Below are 21,802 nucleotides of genomic sequence, written 5' to 3'. Positions count from 1 at the left end.
GTCTTGAATTATACTGGAGTGTTACCATGTTTGCAATATACTAACAGGAAATAAAAAGAATCGAATTTTTTTTAACATGGAAGTTCAATTTTCAGCTTACAGGATTGAAATCTCAAAATACTTACGTAATTTGAATTAAAGGAATTTTTAATATACTTATGACAAAAATATGAGTTTAAGGCCTTTAAAATATATAATACTATCAAATCTACCTTGTTAACAACTTGTATCAAAATGCATGGAGAATTAAATAATGACTCTCTTGGCCTTATTTAAAAGAACAGTTGGAATCAATGTTCAGGAAATTTCTAGGCAATTTTTCCTCTCAGACATAATTAGTGAAAAATCTGTATTTGGGGTATAATTGAGTTTTATCATTTGTGTCCCACTGTATTTTAATATTTGGAACTTGCAGCAGATAAGGAGAAGCTCTTCAGCCCCAGGACATGCTAGCAACATCTGTTGCAAATTTTAGGAGTTCAGTATAGTTGTAAAAGTACCATGAGTTAAAGTTGTCCCTTTCTTGAACTTAATTAGTTTATTATTAACATGCTCTTATATAGTGAAGGGAATATGCAGTTGACTTTTAAATGTGAACGTTCAAAATATTCTCCTCCTTCTTTCTAATAGACTGCATTAAAATTTCCTATAAATTAAATCACTGATTTTCTAGTTTCTAAAGAATTTTTTCAAAGAAACATAGCACTTCATCTACTAGCTTTGAAATCTAAGACCATGAAAACAATTTAAAGTTTCTTGACCTGACTAGTAAAATTTGAAACGCTGTTTCTGCTGGGGAATGTCACAGAGGGAAGCAGAAATCTACAGGAACGGAATGAAATGAGTCTAGTTTCACTGGAAACCTGGGTCTGCTCCCTTCTGGTTCCAGTACTTTGGGTAAGTTGCTTCACATTTCTGAACTTGTTTCCTCATCCACAAAAAAAAAAAAAAAAAAAAGCTTATAATAATATCAACCCCACAGGAATATTTTGAAAATAAAAGGAGATAATAAATGTGAACTTCTTATAAAAGTTGCCAAGTATTATTTATCACCAACATGCTATACTCTTGCACACAGCCATTTTTATCTACTTGATTTCTAATATCCCAGTGTCTTCCATGTTTTAAATTTTTTACCCTAATAATTAAATTTCCTAAATGAATCACCTTGGTATTTTTTTTTTAAATGAATGTGACTCTTTTTCTTTACACATTTCTTCAATCTTGAACTTGAATAAAATATGACAATGTTATAAGAGACTATGCCATGGCTTATATTTCATTCAGTCTTTCTATAAATTTAATTCACTAAACCAGAGATCTTACTGACTGAATATCAATTTTATTCATGTCTTTGGAGTGCTTTTAAATTTTTAAGTGCTCTATGTACAATCTGATCCCCCGTGGTAAGTAAAGGGATGCTTTACAAGTACAGGTACTTAAATACCAGTCTACAAGAGAGCCAATAACCAGAAGCAGAAAATTATGCCCGGTCAGGTTTTTGTCAAAGCAAATAGGCTGCAAATATTTAACTACAGTCTAATTATGCATAGAGTTGCAAGTGTGATATATTGGCCATCCAGATCCAGAGAAAATAATGGATAAAAGAACATTTTGTAGGGGCACCTGGGTGACTCAATCAGTTGAGTGTCCAGCTCTTGGTTTAGGTTCAGGTCGTGATCTCTTGGGTTGTGAGATCAAGCCCCCAAAGGGCTCCACACTCAGCAGGTAGTCGGCTTGAAGGATTCTCTCCCTCTGCCCCTACCCCAACTTGCACACGTGCACACACCTTCTCTCTCTCTCTCTCTCTCAAAGTAAATAAATAAATCTTTTTTAAAAAGAAGATTCTGTACCAGAGGCTAGTTCTCTGCTCTGCCCATCTACAGAATAGGGATCTTAAACCCATCAATTCAACTAACTCCATTTAGTTCTCCTATTTACCTATTTACCTATTCTCCTGTTTACTCTTCTGGATGTCTTAGAGCATACTCTGTCCCCAGTGCATAAGGCCTACTTTCTAGAAAAGAGAGGCAGGTAATATTGAAGGGAATATATAGTGTGTCCAATGAACAAAATGCTATGTGCCATAGGAAGAGCTTTTAGTTTTACTCTGAGTGACTTGTGAGACCATTGGTGGCTTTTGATCAGAAGTGAGCCACGGTGTCACTTAGCATCGATAAGATATGACTACTATGGAGGATAGACACTGAGGAGCAGAGGTTGTTTGGTTCATGGCAAATCATGCTCAAAGACTAGATTGTCTTTGCCAGTAATTTGTTTAACATGGGTTCACTCTAGGAATTATAATGTATAATCATATTCCACAAACAAACAGCATACAGGATAATGTCTTTTAGTATGCCAATAAAGAGATACCAAGCCAATAATAGATTAATTACACTATTGTTTCAGGCCAAGAGGAAATGAATGAGATAAAGTCCACATTTAGTTGAGGTATTCCTTTTAACAATTTTGTTCTCAGTAGAGTTGGTCTTTCCAACTGAAATGTGGGTATCAGCTGCTGGCTTAGTAGGAGCTGGGAGAGTGTAGCTAGCAGGGGACCAGTACTGCAGACGAGATGGGCTGCTCCGGAGGTTATTTACTCGAGGGACACAGCTTGCATCGCTGCCTGGGGTGAGTAGATTTGCCAAGGCAGGAGCACGTGTCCCTTCTTGTCCTGAGACTGCTGCACAGTTCCACAGCACTGCCAAGAGTAGCCTGGCTATGGCAGGGGTAGGTGTTTCAAAATCTACAGATAGCTATTTAGATCAACAAAGAGTAGACTTGCCCAGACCAAACACTCTCAAGTTACGGGTCAAATTTTGGCTTTTAAAGTTTTAAGGTCCATCACTTGATGGACACCCTGCCATTACTCTGATATCAATAATGTAATGATCTTCTATTCATGTGTAAGAATTTGGTAAGAAAGTTTTAATATCTAACTGCGCAACAATTTCATTGAGATAAGTTATTCAAAACAAGTCCAAACCACAAACAATGTTGTCCAAAGCAAGCTTTCAAAACATTGTTTGTTTGTTTGTTTGTTTTTAAGATTTTATTTATTGATTAGAAAGAGAGAGAGAATGAGTAAGAGAGAGAGCATGAAAGGGGTAGGGTCAGAGGGAGAAGACGACTCCCTGCTGAGCAGGGAGTCTGATGCAGGACTAAATCTTGGGATTCCAGGATCATGACCTGAGCTGAAGGCAGTCACTTAACCAAATGAACCACCCAGGTGCCTGAAAACATGAGTTGGAAATCATAACAAGTCAGTACACAGCAGGGATAAAACTGTATAAAATAATTTAAGGTAGACTCTAAAATGGTGAAGCCAGGTTCATCCAGTCCAAGTGTCTGAAAGGGATATTTCTAATGAGGAATTTTACAAAGGTATTTAAAAGCTTCAAATACTCCAAAGAGAGCTGCATAGTGTACTATGCAAGTTTCTATGCCACTATCTATAAGTAGTGATTAAGATTTGAGAATCAGTCTCCAGTTCCTCTCACCAAGAAATTTAAGGTGTCTCTTAGTCAGCATTACAGAGGGAAGAGTTCTTAGTAAATTTGTATCATCTTCTTATGTCCCAGACTGCTCTTACCCCAGTGTCTACACTGGGCTATCTCCTCTGGTTCAGGCTGCTCATTACACCAATAGTTATGAAATTTGATTTGGTAAGTCCATGAAAGACTACTCCAAGGCCTCATCTCTTCTCTATGGCCTCAGTATTTTGTCCCTCCTAGTGGCTAAGTCTGAGGCTGTGTCGATAGGATAAAAGCTAAGTCATCTGGCAGGCAGTTATTTCCCACTGGGATTGGGAACGGAAAATGGTTTTCCCACTGAGCAGAAACACGGCACTATTAAATAGCGTCACTGGCAATGGTAGCTCTGGGTTGTGACTATTGATCACTTACTGCTCAGTGGGGGTTGTAATCATCCCATCTCCAACACTGCTATGTTCTCTGTCCCCTTTCTGCCTGACTTCAGCAAAGTTTCCCCTGGACTTTGTTCCATGGCCAAGCACAATGCTTAATATTATACCCTTACTGAAAAGTGTGTTCTTTCTTTCCTGCAGAAATACAAGCAGGTCCTGCTAAAGGACACCTAGTGAGCAATCTTCTCTGTCTTCAAGTGGAGATGGTAGGAAAGAATCAATAATGAAAATATATGTGAAAGTCCAGGAGTCTAAATAGGTGTTGTGTGGTTCCCGGTGTGGGGAACCCTCCTTTGCCCGTTCCTTCTCCCACCCTCATTGAACATAGTGAAATCTGGTTTAATCACAATCACTAGGAGAAGGAGGAAGGGCAGGAAGGAAGTATTGTGTGAAAATTGTGGTTCTTTGAAAGAAAAGGAAGAAAATAGGCTAGAAACTGGAGAAGATTTTAATGTTAATTACATTTCCTAATTGTATTCCATCAGTACTCCTTCTTTGCCTCCCAGAGACCCCAGACTGCTTGTTTGGTGTAAATGCCCAGATGTGCAAGGAAAAATGCAATTTTTACACCTTAAGGATACATCTGATTCTGAAATTTCAATACACCATATAATTACAGCAAACAAAATTCAAGATCACACTAGAATACTGGGATCTATGAAGAAATAAAGTTCAGTAAAAACCATAAGATAAGTATCCTCTTACTTAAGATCCCCAAACCTTTAGTGTATCTTTAGGTGCCTCAAAACTATTACAACTATTATACTCCCAGGTCTGCCATATGTAGACATGCCCTTGCACAGTTCCAGGGGCCTCCACTCAGAGCCCACAACACCCATAAACAGTGTCCTTGCTCCCTTGTTCTCTGGTTAGTGAGTAGCCTTCAGTCCTTCAAACAGTAGATGTCCTACTGCCACTGAAGTCATGACCTGGCCTGATGCTTTTATGATTTATTCATTTGGTACATTTTTTTTTTTTATTGAGCATCAAACTTATACCAGTCACTGACCCTAGAAAAATTGTTGTAAACAAGAAAAGAAATACTATTCTTGTTCAACATCTACTGTGTCCTACTGGATCCATACTTACATTAGCTTTGTATATCATCCCTTTATAATTTAAATGCAACCCTTCCAGGTAATTGTTATAACCTTGAAAATGGATCTCATCCTGTTTGCAATAAAAATCAGGGCTGATCTACGTATTCCTGAGGAGGGGTCATTTATTTATTTATTTATTTATTTATTTATTTATTTTTAATTTGAGATTAAGAGAAAGAGGGAGCTTGAGCGGGATGGAGGATCAGAGGGAGAGGGAGAAGCAGAGTCCCCATTGAGCAGGGAGCTTGATGTGGAGCTCAATCCCAGGACCCCAAGATCATGACCTGAGTAGAAGGCAGAAACACTGAATCAACTGAGCCATCCAGGCACTCCAAGGAGGGGTCATTTAGAATAAAGCCAGTGTGTTGCCATTTAAATTATCCTATGTCATTGGTCTCTCTCAGCCTTCTGGTCATGGTTGGACCCTCCATGCTGCATCTCAAGCCTCTTTATATGCTGCCCCCTCTGTTTTTAATTCTCCTTACCTTTAGTCATTCTTCAAAGTTCAGATTAAAAGTCACCCACCTCTGAAGTCCTCCTAGATTTCATAGAAAGAACCAGATATGTTCCTATCCAGTATGATCTTTCCCCGTGCATCCCCAAACAGATCAACTCTGACCTTGTTCTTAAACTTGAAATTGAGCTATTAGCACCAGTTGATCCTTTATGGTCTTTCTTTTTTTTTTTTTTTTTAAAGATTTTATTTATTTATTTGACAGAGATCACAAGTAGGCAGAGAGGCAGGCAGAGAGAGAGGGAGGAGGAAGCAGGCTCCCTGCTGAGCAGAGAGCCCAATGCGGGGCTCGATCCCAGGACCCTGAGACCATGACCTGAGCCGAAAGCAGAGGCTTTAACCCACTGAGCCATCCAGGCACCCCCTTTATGGTCTTTCTAATGAGGCTTTGCTTGGTCTATACCAAGCGAGGGTTAAAAGGGCCTATCCATATATTCCTGAACATGCTTGAACTATATATACTATTTAGTACTCATTTTACCAGTGCTTAAAATTATAAAATTTTAGAGCTGGAAAATAAATTAGTTCATCTCTTTGGACACCCTCATGTTATACCAAAGAAACTGAGGTCAAGTGAGGTTAAGTGGATTGTCCAAGGTTAAATTCCATGATTTTCTCAGGTGGAGGGGTGATGTGAGTCAGAGAAAAATAGATACCTTCTAGTAGTTTGAATGCAGTAGACCCACTCTGGGTCTGCATTGCACTGTAGCTTCGTTTTGTGAGCAGGCAAATGAAAGACTAGTAATTTAGTGAAGATGCTCATTTGATCCAGTAACACATTGTTTAACAGTGTGAGGAAAACTATCCGTTTTCTTACCAACCAGGAAATGTGGAAGGCAGGCAGCATTTAGGGTGCTAAGTGGATGTGATGACTGCTGTCACCATGGTAACAAATTGCTTTTTTAAAGGTTTTTTTAAGTCTTAATGATTCTTACTTTCTAATATATCTCTGAATTCAAACCTTTCTTCAGCTAACACCTTCACATACCTGTTTAATGGCCCCTCCCTTTTTTTTTTTTAAGAGATTTATTCATTTATTTGAGAGAGGGAAAGAGTTGGGGGAGGGTCAAGGGAGAGAGAGTCGTAAGTAGACTCCATGCTGAGTGCAGAGCCCAACTCTGAGATCTAAGGACACTGAGATCACAAACTGAGCTGAAACCAAGTGTCCAATGCTCAACCAAATGTGTCACCTAGGCACCTCAGCCCCTCCTTTTTTCATCCTAATCTAGCCTACTCAGAACAAAGAAATGGTTTCCAAATATCATTTTCATTACCAACTAATACATGGGAGATGTAAGATTTTAACTATGGCTTTTCTGATCTGGGAACCTACATGCCCTTTTCATTCTGCCAAGCTCCCACTCTTTTATATTACCAATACCTTTGGATCCCTATTACCCATAGGAGTCACCAAATAAACTACATAGAGCCTTAACTCTTCCCACATGTCACCAAACTCCTTATTTCTCAACATAAACTGCCACTTGTATTCGTAAATATTAATCATAGTACTCACATACAATATCATTCCTCTTCTTTGCCAGTCCCATGTCTTAAGGCTCTCAAACCCTAATGTGATGTTTACTGCCCTCCAGGAGTTCTTCCCTTGGTTAGAACACGCTGTAGTTATCAAGCCTTCAGTCTGCTTCCTCTCCAGCTCTGTACTCAGTTGCTATAATTCGATCTTACTATTAGCTCAGTCCTGAAATAGAATGTGCAACGCAACTACCTATATATCAACTTATCTTTCCAATGACTTTTATTTTTATCTTGGAGAGACGGTACATGGAAAAATCTTTATAACTTTGACTAGATTTATGAGGTTAACTATTGCCAAGTATTAGAAAATGATCTTTCTCTACACAGCTCTATGTCTGTGGAACCAGAGTGAAGAAATCAAATATACAGTCCCTGACCCAGCCTCAGTGTTAACCTTTTTCAGAAGCCTGTCTCTGCAAATATTCCACCAAATAGATTAGTGTGTATGAGAACAGTCTTTATACTTGAAAGAAATTTTATAGAACACTCTATGCTAGACTTAAAACAGGTTTCAAGTGATTATTTGCCCAAAGATACAATGTTTTTTCCAAGGTTAATATGGGAAGTTTGTGTTTATGTAGAATTGAAATAAATGAGGTCTTCCATAATTAAACTTCAGAAACACAAAGCCTTTCTCATTTTAAGAAACTAAAACCCAAAATGACCAATTCAAACATTTCAAGGATTTTGGATAAAAATAATTCCAAAAAAATAGTGTACACTTATCTACTTTCTTAAGCAGAACATATAGAATATTTTTTCTAAGCTTAATAACTCAAAAGCTATAATTTTGAATATTAATTACTGTTGAAGCCTATAGTAAAATGATGTTTTTAAGTCAGTGAGATAATAGTATCAGTTCCCCTTGATACAAAAGGATTCCAGATTGTTATCCTTTTTCAAATGTTTGCTTTTTTCTTGTATGAGTAGTGTCTTTCTAGCTATCATTTATTGCTGTCAGACAGACTACTGGTTAGTTTCCCCATTTCCACATTCCACTTGTGAATTTTGACCTGCTGAAGATTGATATACCAAGTAAACATTCTTGTTAGAGTTTTGTCTAAAATAATAGAAAATGGGTACGTGAATAAGTAAATAGTAAATGAGTAAGAAATGAGGTAGTTTCCTTATTTAATAGAATTTCACCATATAACTTTGTGCGGAGACATTTTAACTTATTTTCTGTTTCTCTGCTCTGCAGGAAGGGGTTCAGACTGTTGGGACTGTGTATCAGCGGTGATCTCGGGCAGATAAGAGGTGGCAATTAAAACGCAACCCACTCCTTGGTGCTGCGCCATCAACACAGGGACAGACTCAGTGGGGTTACCAAGAGTTAGTACACACTAGCTCACAGAACTGTAGCCAGAATCTGGAGTTCTGCTGTTACATTTGTTATAGGACCTTTTTAAAGGTTATACAGCCATTTACCTTCATTAAGTTCATGTCTCATAATCATCTCTTAGATTGCTTCCAGACTTAAGAAGTTATAGAATATTGGTATTTACCTTAGAGAGTATTCTGCCCTTTTCAGAGTGTATGCAATTTCAGTTCTTTCACATTCACACCCCTAAAGGAAAAAATCAAGTTTAATGAAGTATATAACTTTTATGCAGTTATTATGCACGCAGAATACACATTAATCTTTACCACCCAGTTCATTCCAGTTTCATTAAAGCTCCTGACCTCATGGAGTTCACATATTTAAGGAGAATTCTTACTACCAGAATAGGCAAAAAGCCAGCTATCCTGTCATACATACAGAAGGGCCTGGGAATGTTCTTTAATCATGCTCTTTGCTTTCAATTTATTTAGGCTAGTGCTTTGGTCAGCTCCTCAGTTTAACTTCTTTATGTTTACCAATACTTGTTAATAACAGATAGTCAAAATTATGCTGCAGCTGGATAGAAAGGACCTTTGAGAGATGGGACCAAATATGGTAAACTTTCTTTGTTTCAACCAGTAAACATGTGATATATCTAGAGAAGTAGAAAAATTAGTTCCACAGATTGTTTCATGATTGTTACATGTCTCTATGTTCTTTTGTCTGTATGTGGTACATTCCCTCTTGGACTCTAAGCATTTCATCTCTGAGATCATGTCCCTTATTTCCTCCCTAGCTTCTCCATTGCCATCCCCACCGTTTCTTGATAGAACTTGATACCTGCTCTCTACATTCATAAAGAGATCCCTTTATTTTTTCACCAGCTGGTGATAAAATATGCCTACTTTTATTGATAGTTCCTGGAAGGAGAAATATACAGTGAGAGAAAGGGAGGGGTGGTGGCTGCCAGATAGAAAACTTCAGAGAAAACTCTATTGACGAAGCCTAAAGAAACACTGGGAAAGAGACAGAAAGAGAAAAGGGAAGAAAATCATCAGATAAAATAGGATCCAGACTTATTTAATTAGCCTTTTATAGCCTACTCTTTTCCTTCTTGACTGGGATTTTCAAGGACAGAAGCATGCCACATCTATCTTGGTATGTGTGGCTCCTACCAGCACACCTAGCAAATAATACTCAGTAATTGCTTGGTGGTAAAAATAATTAATTAATTAATTAATTAATTAATCCTCAGTAGGAGGTTGTACTCTTTCTGTTTTTTCTCAAGCCTCTCCTGTTGGATCTTGCCCACTATTTTGGGTTTGCAGCAATCCAACAGCCCAGAAGAAACCCAGTTGGATATATCTTTATTTTAAAACATTTTTTGCTAAAGTTCTTAAAAAGTAATAACTGCTTTCCTTAATTTTTTTTTTCATTTATCTAGTACTTACTGAGCACCCACTCTGTATAAGGTACTGCTCGTGTGATGGCAATACAGCTGTGAATAAAACAGCATCCTTCATCGTATGCCAGACGCTGTGTTAAATGCCTTGGACTCTATTTACATTATCTCATTTAATGATTAAAACGATGGTTGAGTGGGTATTTTCCTCCATTTGAAAATGAATTTCAGAGATTCAAAGCTTAATTAAATTTCCTAGGATCTCACAGCTAGGAAGTAGAAAGAAAGTAGGAGTCAAACGCAAGTTTAATTGGCTCTAAAGTTTATGTTCTTAATTAGCAGATTCTACTACTTCTAGCTCATGAATAAAGAAATAGGAATTACATAAATCAGAATCTAAGCTGTGAGGATAAGTCCAATAAATGTTAATAGTTTGTCATGAAGAATTTTGAGGAACTTAATTCTACGGGCCTGGGTGCATAGCAACTTATTTCCTGCCAAATTAAATCTCCCACATATTGTCTTACCAGGAATTATTTGATTAAATCCTGTAAAGAGCTCTTTGAGAAGCATCCTAAATATGCATTGTTCATACTCATTTTCATTTGTTCACCATCTATGCAGCTATGGGGAGGAAATATAGCTATGGAAGAGTACTATAGACAGTTCAAATTCATATTTGATACAAAGTGGGTCAGTTTTTGTCCATCTGAACTAATAAGCTTTTCACTCCTTCAAAAAGATTCACTGAGAGCCTGCCATGTACCAGGCACTTCAGTAGGATGTAGTAATAAAAAGATAAGAACTCTGCTGTCCTAGACCTTATATATGGGAATCAGGGGAACAAAAAAGAACTTAAAAGATTATTACTGATGATTATAAGTGCTATCAAAAAAAAAATGTGAAGGATCTCTTCAGTAGGTGAACACAGGATAGGAAGGGGGAATGTCTCACTGAGGGGATATTGTTTGAACTGAGTCCTGCATAGCGAGAAAGACATACGAGGGGGGAAAAAAAATGCACCAGGCAAAAGCAGGAACAAACTGCATTTGTTTGAGTAACAGGAAAAAAAAAAAAAAAAAGGCTTTTGAGTCTATATCAGAGTAAGACAAGAAGAGAAGCAAGAAATAAAGTTAGAATGACAGGTAGGATCCCGATCACACAGGGCCTTATATGTGTGACCTTGTGATGCACTGTCCAAATCAAAGACATATTTAAGAATTGCAGGATGTTCTTACTAATTACACCAGGACAATGGGTATACACCCAGAATTTCTCAGATATACCAAGATTTATAGTCACCCCACTAATATGCAGGAGTTTGAATTTTATTCCAGTATAATTGTGAGCCCTTACATGGGTTTAAGCAGGAGAGTGAAATAACTTGATTTGCATTTCATAAGGGATCACTTTGACTGCTTCTGAGATAGATCAGTTTTAGAGACTCATAATGTAATCCTGAGAGGAAGTGATACTGGCTTGAATGGTATTAATAGAGCTGAAAAGGAAGTCACTAATTTGGGATCTATTTTGCAGACAGAGTAGACAAGACATGGGTTAGAAGTGTAGGGGTGAGGGAAGAGAAGAATAAAAGCGACTGCTGGGCTCTGGCTCCAGCCTCTGGGTGAATGATGACATCCTTTGCTGGGTTTTGGAAAGACTGACATAGGAATTGGTTCCAGAAGATGAATGGGAATGAGTGGAATCAGCAGTCTGGTTTTGACTGTATTAAGTTTGAGATTCCTATTAAAAACGCAAGTGGAGATGTCAAATGAGCAGGTGGAATATACTCGATTTTCTTACTCTGTTTAGAACAGCTTTCTTGCAATATTATCTGCATCCTTTATAAAACAATTTAGAATGACATTCACATACCCTGTTGAAGTGATTTTTCATTTAACCTCTTCAATTGTATCTTGTTTTCAGTATCTGGTGTTTGAAATTGATAACATTACCAATTGCCATTCTAGGAAAGTATAGATCTGGGTGAAATCATGTTCTCCCTTTGTTACTTGCCAACTGCTGGACGTATGACATTGACCGTCATCAAGTGCAGAAATCTGAAGGCTATGGATATCACTGGCTCATCAGGTATGTACACGATTGGCTAGTGGCTCAAATACATTCCAAATAAAAAATATTTCATGTATCCAAAATTATGCATGGCTATTGAATTATTAAGTTCAGTTGTCTATAGAGGATTATTATACAAGTGGAAAAAGAGATTGTCAAACAAAGTACTCCAAATCACCTCTTGTATTTACATTATCATTACAAAAATTTTTAGAAGATGTTATCAAATAGATTGACTATGAAATTTGGTTTTTTATTTTTATTTCTTTCTCTACTGACTTAGTTCTCAAAAATTCATAATTTACTAATCACTGCCCTACTTCTAACTAGTCAGTTGCTTATAAAAGAAGATTCTTGACCTCAAGCTTGCATTACCCAACAAGTATGAAAACACATGTAGGCTGACTTTATCTCCCTTACCTGATCTGCAGAGAAATAACAAGTTTCCAAGACCATCATTTGCATTTGCATTCTTACCATCTTTCGAAATAAAAATTTGGGCAAGTATAGGGACTGAAAGAAATTATAAAGTAAAGGAATGTTGAAGTTTCTTAAAGATGTTCTTGGAGGAAATTTCTCTTTCTGTGCTAATTTTGATAAAAAGGTAAAGCCTCATCATGCTCCTTTACCCTTTCCTTTATATCACTACAGTCTGGAGGGTTATGTATTAGCTTCATATGTGAACTTTGGCACAGCTCTGTAGAAGAAAAAATGATCAGGATAGAAGAGGGAGGTCAGTAAGTATTTGTCAAATTAAACAAAAAAGAAACAGTAATGGAGATACATGAAAGGATGACATGGGGAAGGAATCTCTAACTGTGGTTCTTCAGAACAAAAAATTAAACTGAATTTGCATTACAAGAGCATGAGGGAACTCTTAAGTTCTAGTGTAGAAAGAGCTCCCGATATACTAAGTAAATTTTTAAAAAGTGAGGTGCAAAAATGAATATGGGTATCATGTGCCTTTCTGTGTAAGAGTGGGGAGTGTTACAGTATATATTTATGTTGTTAATATTTACAAAAAGAAATACCAGACACAGGAAAACTAAGGGGTGGAGAGAGAGTTATGGGAACAGATGGGAAGGAGTCTTCTCATTATAAGTTGTTCTCAATTATCTTCACTTTTGAACTATTCTGTGAATAATTTTTCATTTTTTAAAAATTTGCAATACATCATTGATAGTTAAAGGTAGGAAGAAAGTAAATTCCACATTTATTTTGGTGAAAAATTCTTGGGTCAGTAAGTGTTGAAGAATTTAAACAGTGTACCCTGCAAATTATTGTTTATCCTACTCTTTCCACCATATATCAAAAGAGATCAAATTTTGAGACATGCAGACAGCATCAAGCAGTAATTAAGTGCAAGATTACTTTTTGTTTATATGAAGTCTTCATCGGAGGAGTACATACTCTGAGAACACCACCTCATTAATTCTTACAAGAGGTTTACAAGTGGTTTGTGAATCAACTAAGGAACCAGTAAATTATCCTTGTCACTAGTGGAGAAGTGTCATGATGGGGGTGGCAGAGGATAAAGCATGCCTTATTCCCATTGTTAATGAGAGATCTAGGCCTGGGACCTCATACAGAAAAGAGTATCACAGAAGTGAGTTTCTTCCTTGGAACATATTTCCTATTATTAAAAAATTGAGAAGTAAATGGCAAACAGCCATTGAACATTGCCATTTTACTTTGTCTTCCTTTACATATCCTATTTCTAGGCAGAAAATATATTTTTGCTTCTTGATGAAAATGCTTATGAAATATACAGATACATTATTCTAGTGCCTAAAAGGCATAAATTCAAGTAAATTTACACTGTCATGATTTGGGCTTATTCCAAGGGAATGAGATTTACTATGACATTGGTGAAAAAAGGGAGAAAGATGTGGTGGTGCTGCTGTTGGAGGGCCACCAGAATAAAGGGGGAAAAATAAATAAACATAGAGCAGATACTGATTAACCAACTAGCATTCTCACTCCAATGCCGACACCCCTTCTCAAAGCCATGCCTCCTTCTTGTAAAAAGGTACAAAAGTAAGGCTTTTAACTTTTTTTTTTAACTTTCATATCATACTGCATAATTTTCTGTAATACTGTAACAGTTTTCCTACTCAAGGTGGGAGAAGTAAAAACAGAGATCAGTCAACTGGGGGCAGAACTTGTTAACATTTATTTGACCCTTTGTCCCATAAAAATATACCCCCACTATTTTTTTCCCTTTTAAGTCGGCATCATTTAGACAATGTCATCTCAAGAACCTTCCTTGAGAACATCTTTAAACCAAATATTACCTTTTTTATTATATACTATAGTATACAATTAAACACAATGTATTTAATATATTTGTAGTGATCATTTATTTCTTCTGCCTGAGCCGCTTATCAAATACCAACACTATGACACTAAAATGAAACTTCTTATTTTAGTACCCTTCCCACAACTGAGGAAAATTCTAACTTCTACTCATTGTGCTTACACACACACACACACACACACACAACTAGATACAATGTTACTCTTTCACAAATTTTAGTAGTCTTATCCTAAATTATTTTGAAGGAAATTAACTTTTACAATTATAATTTATAATTATATATATTGTAATTTATAATTATATATATTGTAATTTATAATTATAAATTTATAATTTATAACTAAGGCAATTATACTTACTTGTTAGGGTTATATTCCCTAGAAATCACTTTTTCTTTTTTAAGATTTTATTTATTTATTTGACAGAGAGAGACACACAGAGAGGGAGCACAAGCAGGGGGAGTGGGGGAGGGAGAAGCAGGCTTCCCACTGAATGGTAGCTCATGCAGGGCTAGATCCCAGAACCCTGGAATCATGACCTGAGCCAAATGCAGATGGTTAATGACTGAGCCACCCAGGTGCCCTAGAAATCACTTTTAACAAAATGTGTCCTCAAATAGCTGTGACTAGAAGACATATTATAGTTCTGGACTGGCTCTTGATAGATCAGTAGGTTTTCTCTGTTGTATTAAAAACAGATAAAGTTAATGATTTTTTGGCTCATTCAAGATAAATTCCTACATTGAAAAGAAAGTGTTAGTCTATTGCCTCTAAATAAGTCATTTCAATTTAAAACTGATAATACTAAAAGGCTTAATATGTCATTTTTCTTATTTAGTAACAGTTAACTACAGTTTTATTTATACTTTGTACTACTACCTTTGTTTTAATGAAATTACCTTACCATCCTTAGATCCTTATGTCAAAGTGTCTCTGATGTGCGAGGGTCGAAGACTAAAAAAGAGGAAAACAACTACAAAGAAAAATACTCTAAACCCTGTATACAATGAGGCCATTATTTTTGATATCCCTCCAGAGAATGTGGACCAGGTCAGCCTCTCCATCGCGGTCATGGATTACGATAGGTATGTACATGTATTTCTCACTCACTGAAGAGGCATATGCAGAGCAAATTCAACTTTCCAGGTTATTTACTGTTCCAACAGTTTCAATTTGAAATGGAAGAGGAAAAAATTATTCATTCAAAATTCATTTTTCCCATGTTATACTATTTCTTTTTTTCTTTTCCATAAGAAGCCATTCTTAAGTTGAAGGACAGGACACCTGGGGCTGGGGAAAGAGTGGTGCAGAAGTCATGTGGAATCCATTACAGAAAGCATGATTGTGACATCTCTTTACAGTAACAACAGAAATTGCAATCAATGGAGTCTGTTTTCCCAACTAGGCTGGAATGTGCATATCCTAATTCTTCTCCTAGCTCTATCATTAACTGGTTGTGTGAAAGGGCAAATTTTTGTAATCTCTTTGGGATTCACTTTTCCCATTTGTAAAACATTAGCCTAATACAGAGCCATTAACAGTGAGTATTAAGAGTGGAAGGTGAATAATGGCCATAGGGACACAGCCTTGATGCCTTCGTATCAATCTTAAAATGTGCTTTGTGGGTTTTTCTTTCAGCTCAGTTTTTACGTCAATTCTTTCATAAAATAAATTACAAACTCCCAAGTGCAGCTCTGCTCTTTCTTCCTGCTTCAGCTCCAGCTTTGCTCTCACATACTTGCTTTGTCTGAAATGTTATCCTGCTCTGTGTATCTCATTCCACCCAGGCTTCACAGCCCTGCTCCAGTTACCCCTTCTGTGTCTTTCTCAGCATCCCAACCTCTTCTCTCTCTGAACTCATGTCCCACTAAAGGTTCATATCTGTTATTTGGCCCTTGCTATATACTTCTTCGTATTGTTTTGCTTTTTATATTTATAAACCTTTTGGAAAGGAATACTACATGTTTAACCTACAAAATTAGCATATAGATAGTGTCCTGCTATGTTTATTTTGTTCTAATGTACTCAAAAGGAGTGCTCCATTTTATAGTATCATGAAAATAGTAGTAACAGGACCCTATAAGCTAGAGAAATTAATACGCTATCCTCTGGCTCGGAGTTAGAAAATGAAGCACTAAAAAGTAAAATGATTTATACCATCTATTTGCAATTAGTTTATATCACACTTTAAGGGGGGAAAAAGCTGTCACTATTTAGAGAGAGAAAAGTCTTGAATTAGTCAAAAAACTCAAAAATTGTCGCAGTGTTTTCATCAGAAACCTCTGTTCTACTTTCCAAAAAATTATTCCTGTTGCTTTTCACAGTGATTGCAGGTAGATAAAACAAAGTATTAGTCATGCAGACAATTTTAGGGAAATAGATCTTGACAATATATAGAAGAGAAAGATTTAAAAAATTATTCCTAAAAATATGCTTGTTTGGGAAACTTCATATGGAAGAAACATGATAGTAAACATTCAAATCTACATCAATGACAGGAAGAAAATAAAGAAATGTTCTAAGATAATCTCAAAAGTCTCCTTAGAGATGTCTATCAAAAGAACCCTAATATATTATGGACATTGGGTGTGTGTGTGTGCTGTGGTGAGTGCTGTGAAGTGTGTAAACCTGGTGATTCACAGACCTGCACCCCTGGGGCTAAAAATACATTGTATGTTTTATAAAAAAAAATAAAAATAAATAATAAAAATAAAAATAAAATTTTAAAAAAGAACCCTATAGAAATATCTTTAAATTACATTCCACTCTTGGGGCGCCTGGGTGGCTCAGTTGGTTAAGCCTCTGCCTTTGGCTCAGGTCATGATCCCAGGGTCCTGGGATCGAGCCCCACATCGGGCTCTCTGCTCAGCGGGGAGCCTGCTTCCCCCTCTCTCTCTGCCTGCTGCTCTGCCTACTTGTGATCTCTGTCTGTCAAATAAATAAATAAAATCTTTAAAAAAAAAAATTACATTCCACTCTTAAGAAGCAACTTAGCACGTGCACACTTGAGTCAACTGTCTGGATTCAGATCCTGCCTCTACTTCTTACTGTGTACTACCAGGTCCCTTAACTTCTGGGTATTTAGTTTCTTTTTCCATAAAATGAGATGATGATAATGATACTCACGATCATAGTGTGAAAATTAAGTGACTTATAAGTGTATGGCTCATAATAAGCTCTCAAAAATATTAAGTATCACTGTTATTTTGATTTGTTGCTGTGAAAACAGGAGTAGAAAATAGGAATGTTGTGCACTATGCTCCGGTACTCTGCAGTAGTAAATCAAATTCATAGTGCTGAAGATAGCCCTGCCCTGTTTAATTGTAGTACAAGCAGTGACACATGCTGACCTACCATGTAGAGTCAATGAAATATGGTCATTTATGCAAGAAAGTGGGTACTGAGCTCTTGGTAAGAAATCAAAGCATCGTTATAAAACATGAAGCCTTGTGAAAAAAAACAATATCTGATTTATAGCACTTAAAGTTAATAGTGCTGCTTCTAAAAAGGAAATTCAACAATATAGGTAAGAAGCAGCCGTCATTTGTCATTCTGTTTTATTGTAAAATGTGCTCAAGTTACAGAGAACCAAAATGGTTTGTGTGTGCTCCTTTTACAAATCCATATTTGAATGCCAATCCTGTGTAGGAAATTTTGTTTACTTAAGATTTATAATTTGACCTAAAGTAGTTTAATCTGCAGAATCATTTAGAACCTATCATAAAATCTAGTGTTGAAATCATATGTTTAAAATTCTGCTAAGATATGCAAAACTCCATTTATTTTTGAATGTTGGAATGAAAGTGTGATATTCTCCAAATCGTAGGGTAGGACACAATGAAGTCATAGGAGTGTGTAGAACAGGACTGGATGCTGAAGGTCTTGGGCGAGACCACTGGAATGAAATGCTGGCCTATCATCGAAAACCAATAACACACTGGCACCCCTTGCTGGAGGTATGCTGTGGTTCCCTGGCATCTACTCTCTTTTTTATCTCTTCAGCTTAAACATTATTTATCTGCTACCATGCGTCTGTCATTTTATATATTCACCTATTTGTTTATACCTTGCTCTTACTTCCATCCCATATAATCTTTCATCCAATATTCAAAGTTCTGTGTGCCTTGTAGGATTTTAGAAACTACTAAATTTTTTGGGTTTGATATTCCTTTGGACAGTAAGCTCATAAAAATTGCAAGTCTGTCATTTTCTTTACATAGCCTGAAAACTTCTATCAGTGAGTGATAGAGCAATCAAGTAAATCTTTTACCACCTGGAAACTGAATTTTGCTGCTGCTTATTTATGAAAACAGCCACCTCACCTAAACTTCTCTAGAATCCCTGAATAGAAGTATTATTTTCTAATATGACTCCTCTATGGAAAGGGACAGGTATATCTCCCAATACTCAGGGCAGTAAGTAAAAGTGTTCACGGATTTTTAAAATATTGAGACATCAGATTACCTGAGTTCAAAGCATGGCTCTGCTGTGTGACTACATATTGGAGAACTTTGGGCAAGTTCCTTAACCTCTCTACACTTCTGCTCTTAGTGTGTAACAGTAGCAAACTCAAAGAGTAAAACTAAATAAAATGCCAAATTTTAAGTGCTTAGCACAGAGTTTGACATAATGTTACCTCTGACTACAACTACTATTAATAGTTGTATTAATCAGAAGTATCAACACCAGTTTGTCAGGATTTTTAGCCTTTAAGTTAGTTGTCAGTCTACTTGATACACCAAGTGTTGCTAGATGGAATGACTTCCTTTCCCAAAGATGACTGTCTCCCAAAGGAGACTCTTGAGGCAGCACAAAGTAAATCTTTTGTGTGACCTGATTGAGAGGTAATGCAGGTTGATGAAAGGATGGGGGTGGATGATGAGATTCCTGAAATTCGATTAAAAGCATAGCTATGATAGCCACATAGGAAGTGAAGAATACACTACGATCTGTTCATGTTCTGCTTCTTGTTCTGGCATTAAGCAATGGCTTAAATGGGAGAGGCAGCACAGTGCAATTAACTAAATGTCAGTGGGACCAGGTTCTCTTCAGCTTAGTCACAAAAGTGACCTTGGCTGTGTTACCCAGGACATTATAGGGAAATTTTGATGAACACTGTATGAACACTGCATGCGCAGGCAACAGAGGCAAGCTGTTCTATGGATAAGAGATCTGCTCAGGTATATTAATGTCCTGAATCTTTATCACACTTCATTTAATGTAAATCAAAGAAGACACACAAACACAAACATAAATTCACATTCACACAGCACTCTCCCCTAGAGTGCATCAGAAGTACAAACAAGTGTATTCAGCAAATCTTGGGAAGCTGGGTTTCATGTCAACAGTGTGTATTGTATAAAGTATAAAGTATATGCTACTTCTTATTATACAATCACTATCCTTTTCCTGCTTCTTAACTTACTTTCATTTAAAGTTGGAAAAGCGAATATTAATTCTAAGATTCTAGACATAAGAGTAAAGTTTGTTGGGCAGAGAACCACACTGAAAAGTGATGTGGGATCTAATCCTTACTCCTCTGGCTGTCTAATCCTGAGCAGATCACTTGTTCTGTCTACAGCTGCATTTCTCCATATTTAATGAAAATAGAAAAGCATGCCCGTACAGACTTCACAGGAATTATGTAAGGAGAAAAGAAACAATGTGAGCAAGAATTTTTCATTAATGAAAAGACAGGGCTGGTACAAGGTATATTATAATTACTTATGACTGTTTCATAAGCAGCTATGCATTTATTTGGTGAAGGGAAGCTCTGGAATAGGCATGTGTTTGTGTCTCAGGACATGTGAACACTTTTCAGTCACTGTAGGATACACAGGAAGAACACGCTACAATATGGGCATCAGAAGAAGATCCCAGATATTTTTCTAGCAGCTGAGTATCAGAGGACAAATGGGACTAAAAGACTATGTAAATGTACTTTCTCCAGCAAGTAGCTCCTTTTTTCCAACTCCTGCACCTACTTTCATTGGTCAAACAGAACATATGGACTAGAGACCTAAGAACTGGCTGGATTTTACATTTTGGGAAAGTGGTGAGTGTATAATTATATGTTTTATTGCCAGAGAAGGGATTAAAATGAGAAAGGAACAATTATTTGAAAACTGGGTAAGTTGGTGGGGCAGAGACTAAAGCATTATTTAGAAAATTTGGTTACTTCTACCTAGTCAAAAGTTTATCCTATTGTAATTGAACTTTTTAAATACATGTAATATTTAAGGGCCATGAGAAATTATTCTTCAACACTCATAGCTCCCATTACCCAGAGTCAGTTCCTCTGGTCTCATTAGTTGCCCCTATAAAAATCCTCTCTCGCCTTAGAACAAGTACAATGCAGTCTCCTACGCCTTGAGCCTTCTTGTTCTTACCTAGCAGTCACCCCCCACTACCACAAACCATCTAATTTGACAGTAAGAACTAAAAGCCTATCATAAATGTGAAATGAGTCTGCAGTCATGAATAGTTGTGTGTACAGTGTTGCTCCGCATGCCACTGTGTATCATACTCTGCCTACATCTCCATGAGATGTCTGTGCCCCATCATGTTGCCCGAGACGGTGAGTTCTAGGGGGCAAGGGGAATTATGGATATCTTCTCTTCAGAGACTAGCATCTCATGGGTGAATATGCACTACTAAAAGGTAGCAGCGACTACCCACTGTATTATTTTTTTGCACGAGATTATGCATTATGAAATTATTGTCTTTCAGTTACCTGGGCGAGCAACCAGTTTTGATAGTCAAGGATCATGTCCGTCTCCCAAACCACCTTCCACACCGTAATGCCTCCAGAATAAAGACCATTATAATAAGGAACAAGGACCCTGTGCTCATCAGATCAGAAAAAGAGTGGAAGGTTTGATTTCCTCACTTAAAATATATCTTGATAATGAACAAATTTGACATATGATTTTTCATTTACTTTTTTTGGCTGTTCATTAACTTTGGACATCTTGATATATTTTACTTGAGTACAAATACTCCTTATTTGCATAAGGCATTTTATTCTTCACGTCATATGCCTATTAGCACAAAGAATGTTTTCATAAGTTGCAATTCTTTGCATAAGTAAAGAAATACATTCTTTTAAAAGAAATCTGTACTTACCTAAATTAAATATAGTTTATGCTGCTATTGTATCAAGTAGCACATGTCATGTATGTATGGTTTTGGATTTTGTTACAACGGTGTTAATCTCTAGTTGTGCAGATGGTTCCGTGTAAACTTTAATGGAAGTTCTGAACTTCGCTTACACAGCATTAAATGCTTGCACAATCAAATTCATGTTATTTATCTGATAACATACTCTTTCATTTTCAGCAAATTACGTCCTTAGTGAGGTTTGGCTCTGCTAAACTCACAAAACTGTCTTTCAAGCTCATTCTTTAAAACATATAAACAATGCTATAATTCAAAGAACAATTTTGAATTAAATTTAAGAAGTAATATTTAGTAGCTGGAAAATGAAGGTTGAACCATTTGGGCTACCATTTTATACTTCTTAATGTTACGTTAGTTCAAACATCTGTTGAACTATTTAACTGATACTTATGTAGCATTAGTATTCCTAATGAATAGAATCAGAAATTGT

General features: G+C 36.7%; 1 protein-coding gene across 1 annotated transcript in view; it reads left to right on the top strand.

Annotated features, from left to right (window-relative positions):
- SYT10 (synaptotagmin 10) overlaps positions 1-21,410 on the top strand; it is a 71,405-nt gene extending 49,995 nt beyond the window's left edge. Inside the window, exons 4-7 of the mRNA XM_032855340.1 lie at positions 11,775-11,895; positions 15,107-15,278; positions 18,020-18,149; positions 20,923-21,410. Of these exons, the coding sequence (XP_032711231.1) occupies positions 11,775-11,895; positions 15,107-15,278; positions 18,020-18,149; positions 20,923-20,994 (495 nt within the window). The 3' untranslated portion in view covers positions 20,995-21,410. The remainder of the gene's footprint in view (positions 1-11,774; positions 11,896-15,106; positions 15,279-18,019; positions 18,150-20,922) is intronic.
- The last annotated feature ends 392 nt before the right edge of the window (positions 21,411-21,802 follow it).

Source organism: Lontra canadensis, unplaced genomic scaffold (genome assembly GCF_010015895.1).
Source record: "Lontra canadensis isolate GAN:19392208 unplaced genomic scaffold, GSC_riverotter_1.0 scaffold9, whole genome shotgun sequence".
Lineage (NCBI taxonomy): Eukaryota > Metazoa > Chordata > Mammalia > Carnivora > Mustelidae > Lontra > Lontra canadensis.
The sequence above is the reverse complement of the archived record's forward strand: the minus strand, read 5'-3'. Positions and strand labels throughout refer to the sequence as shown.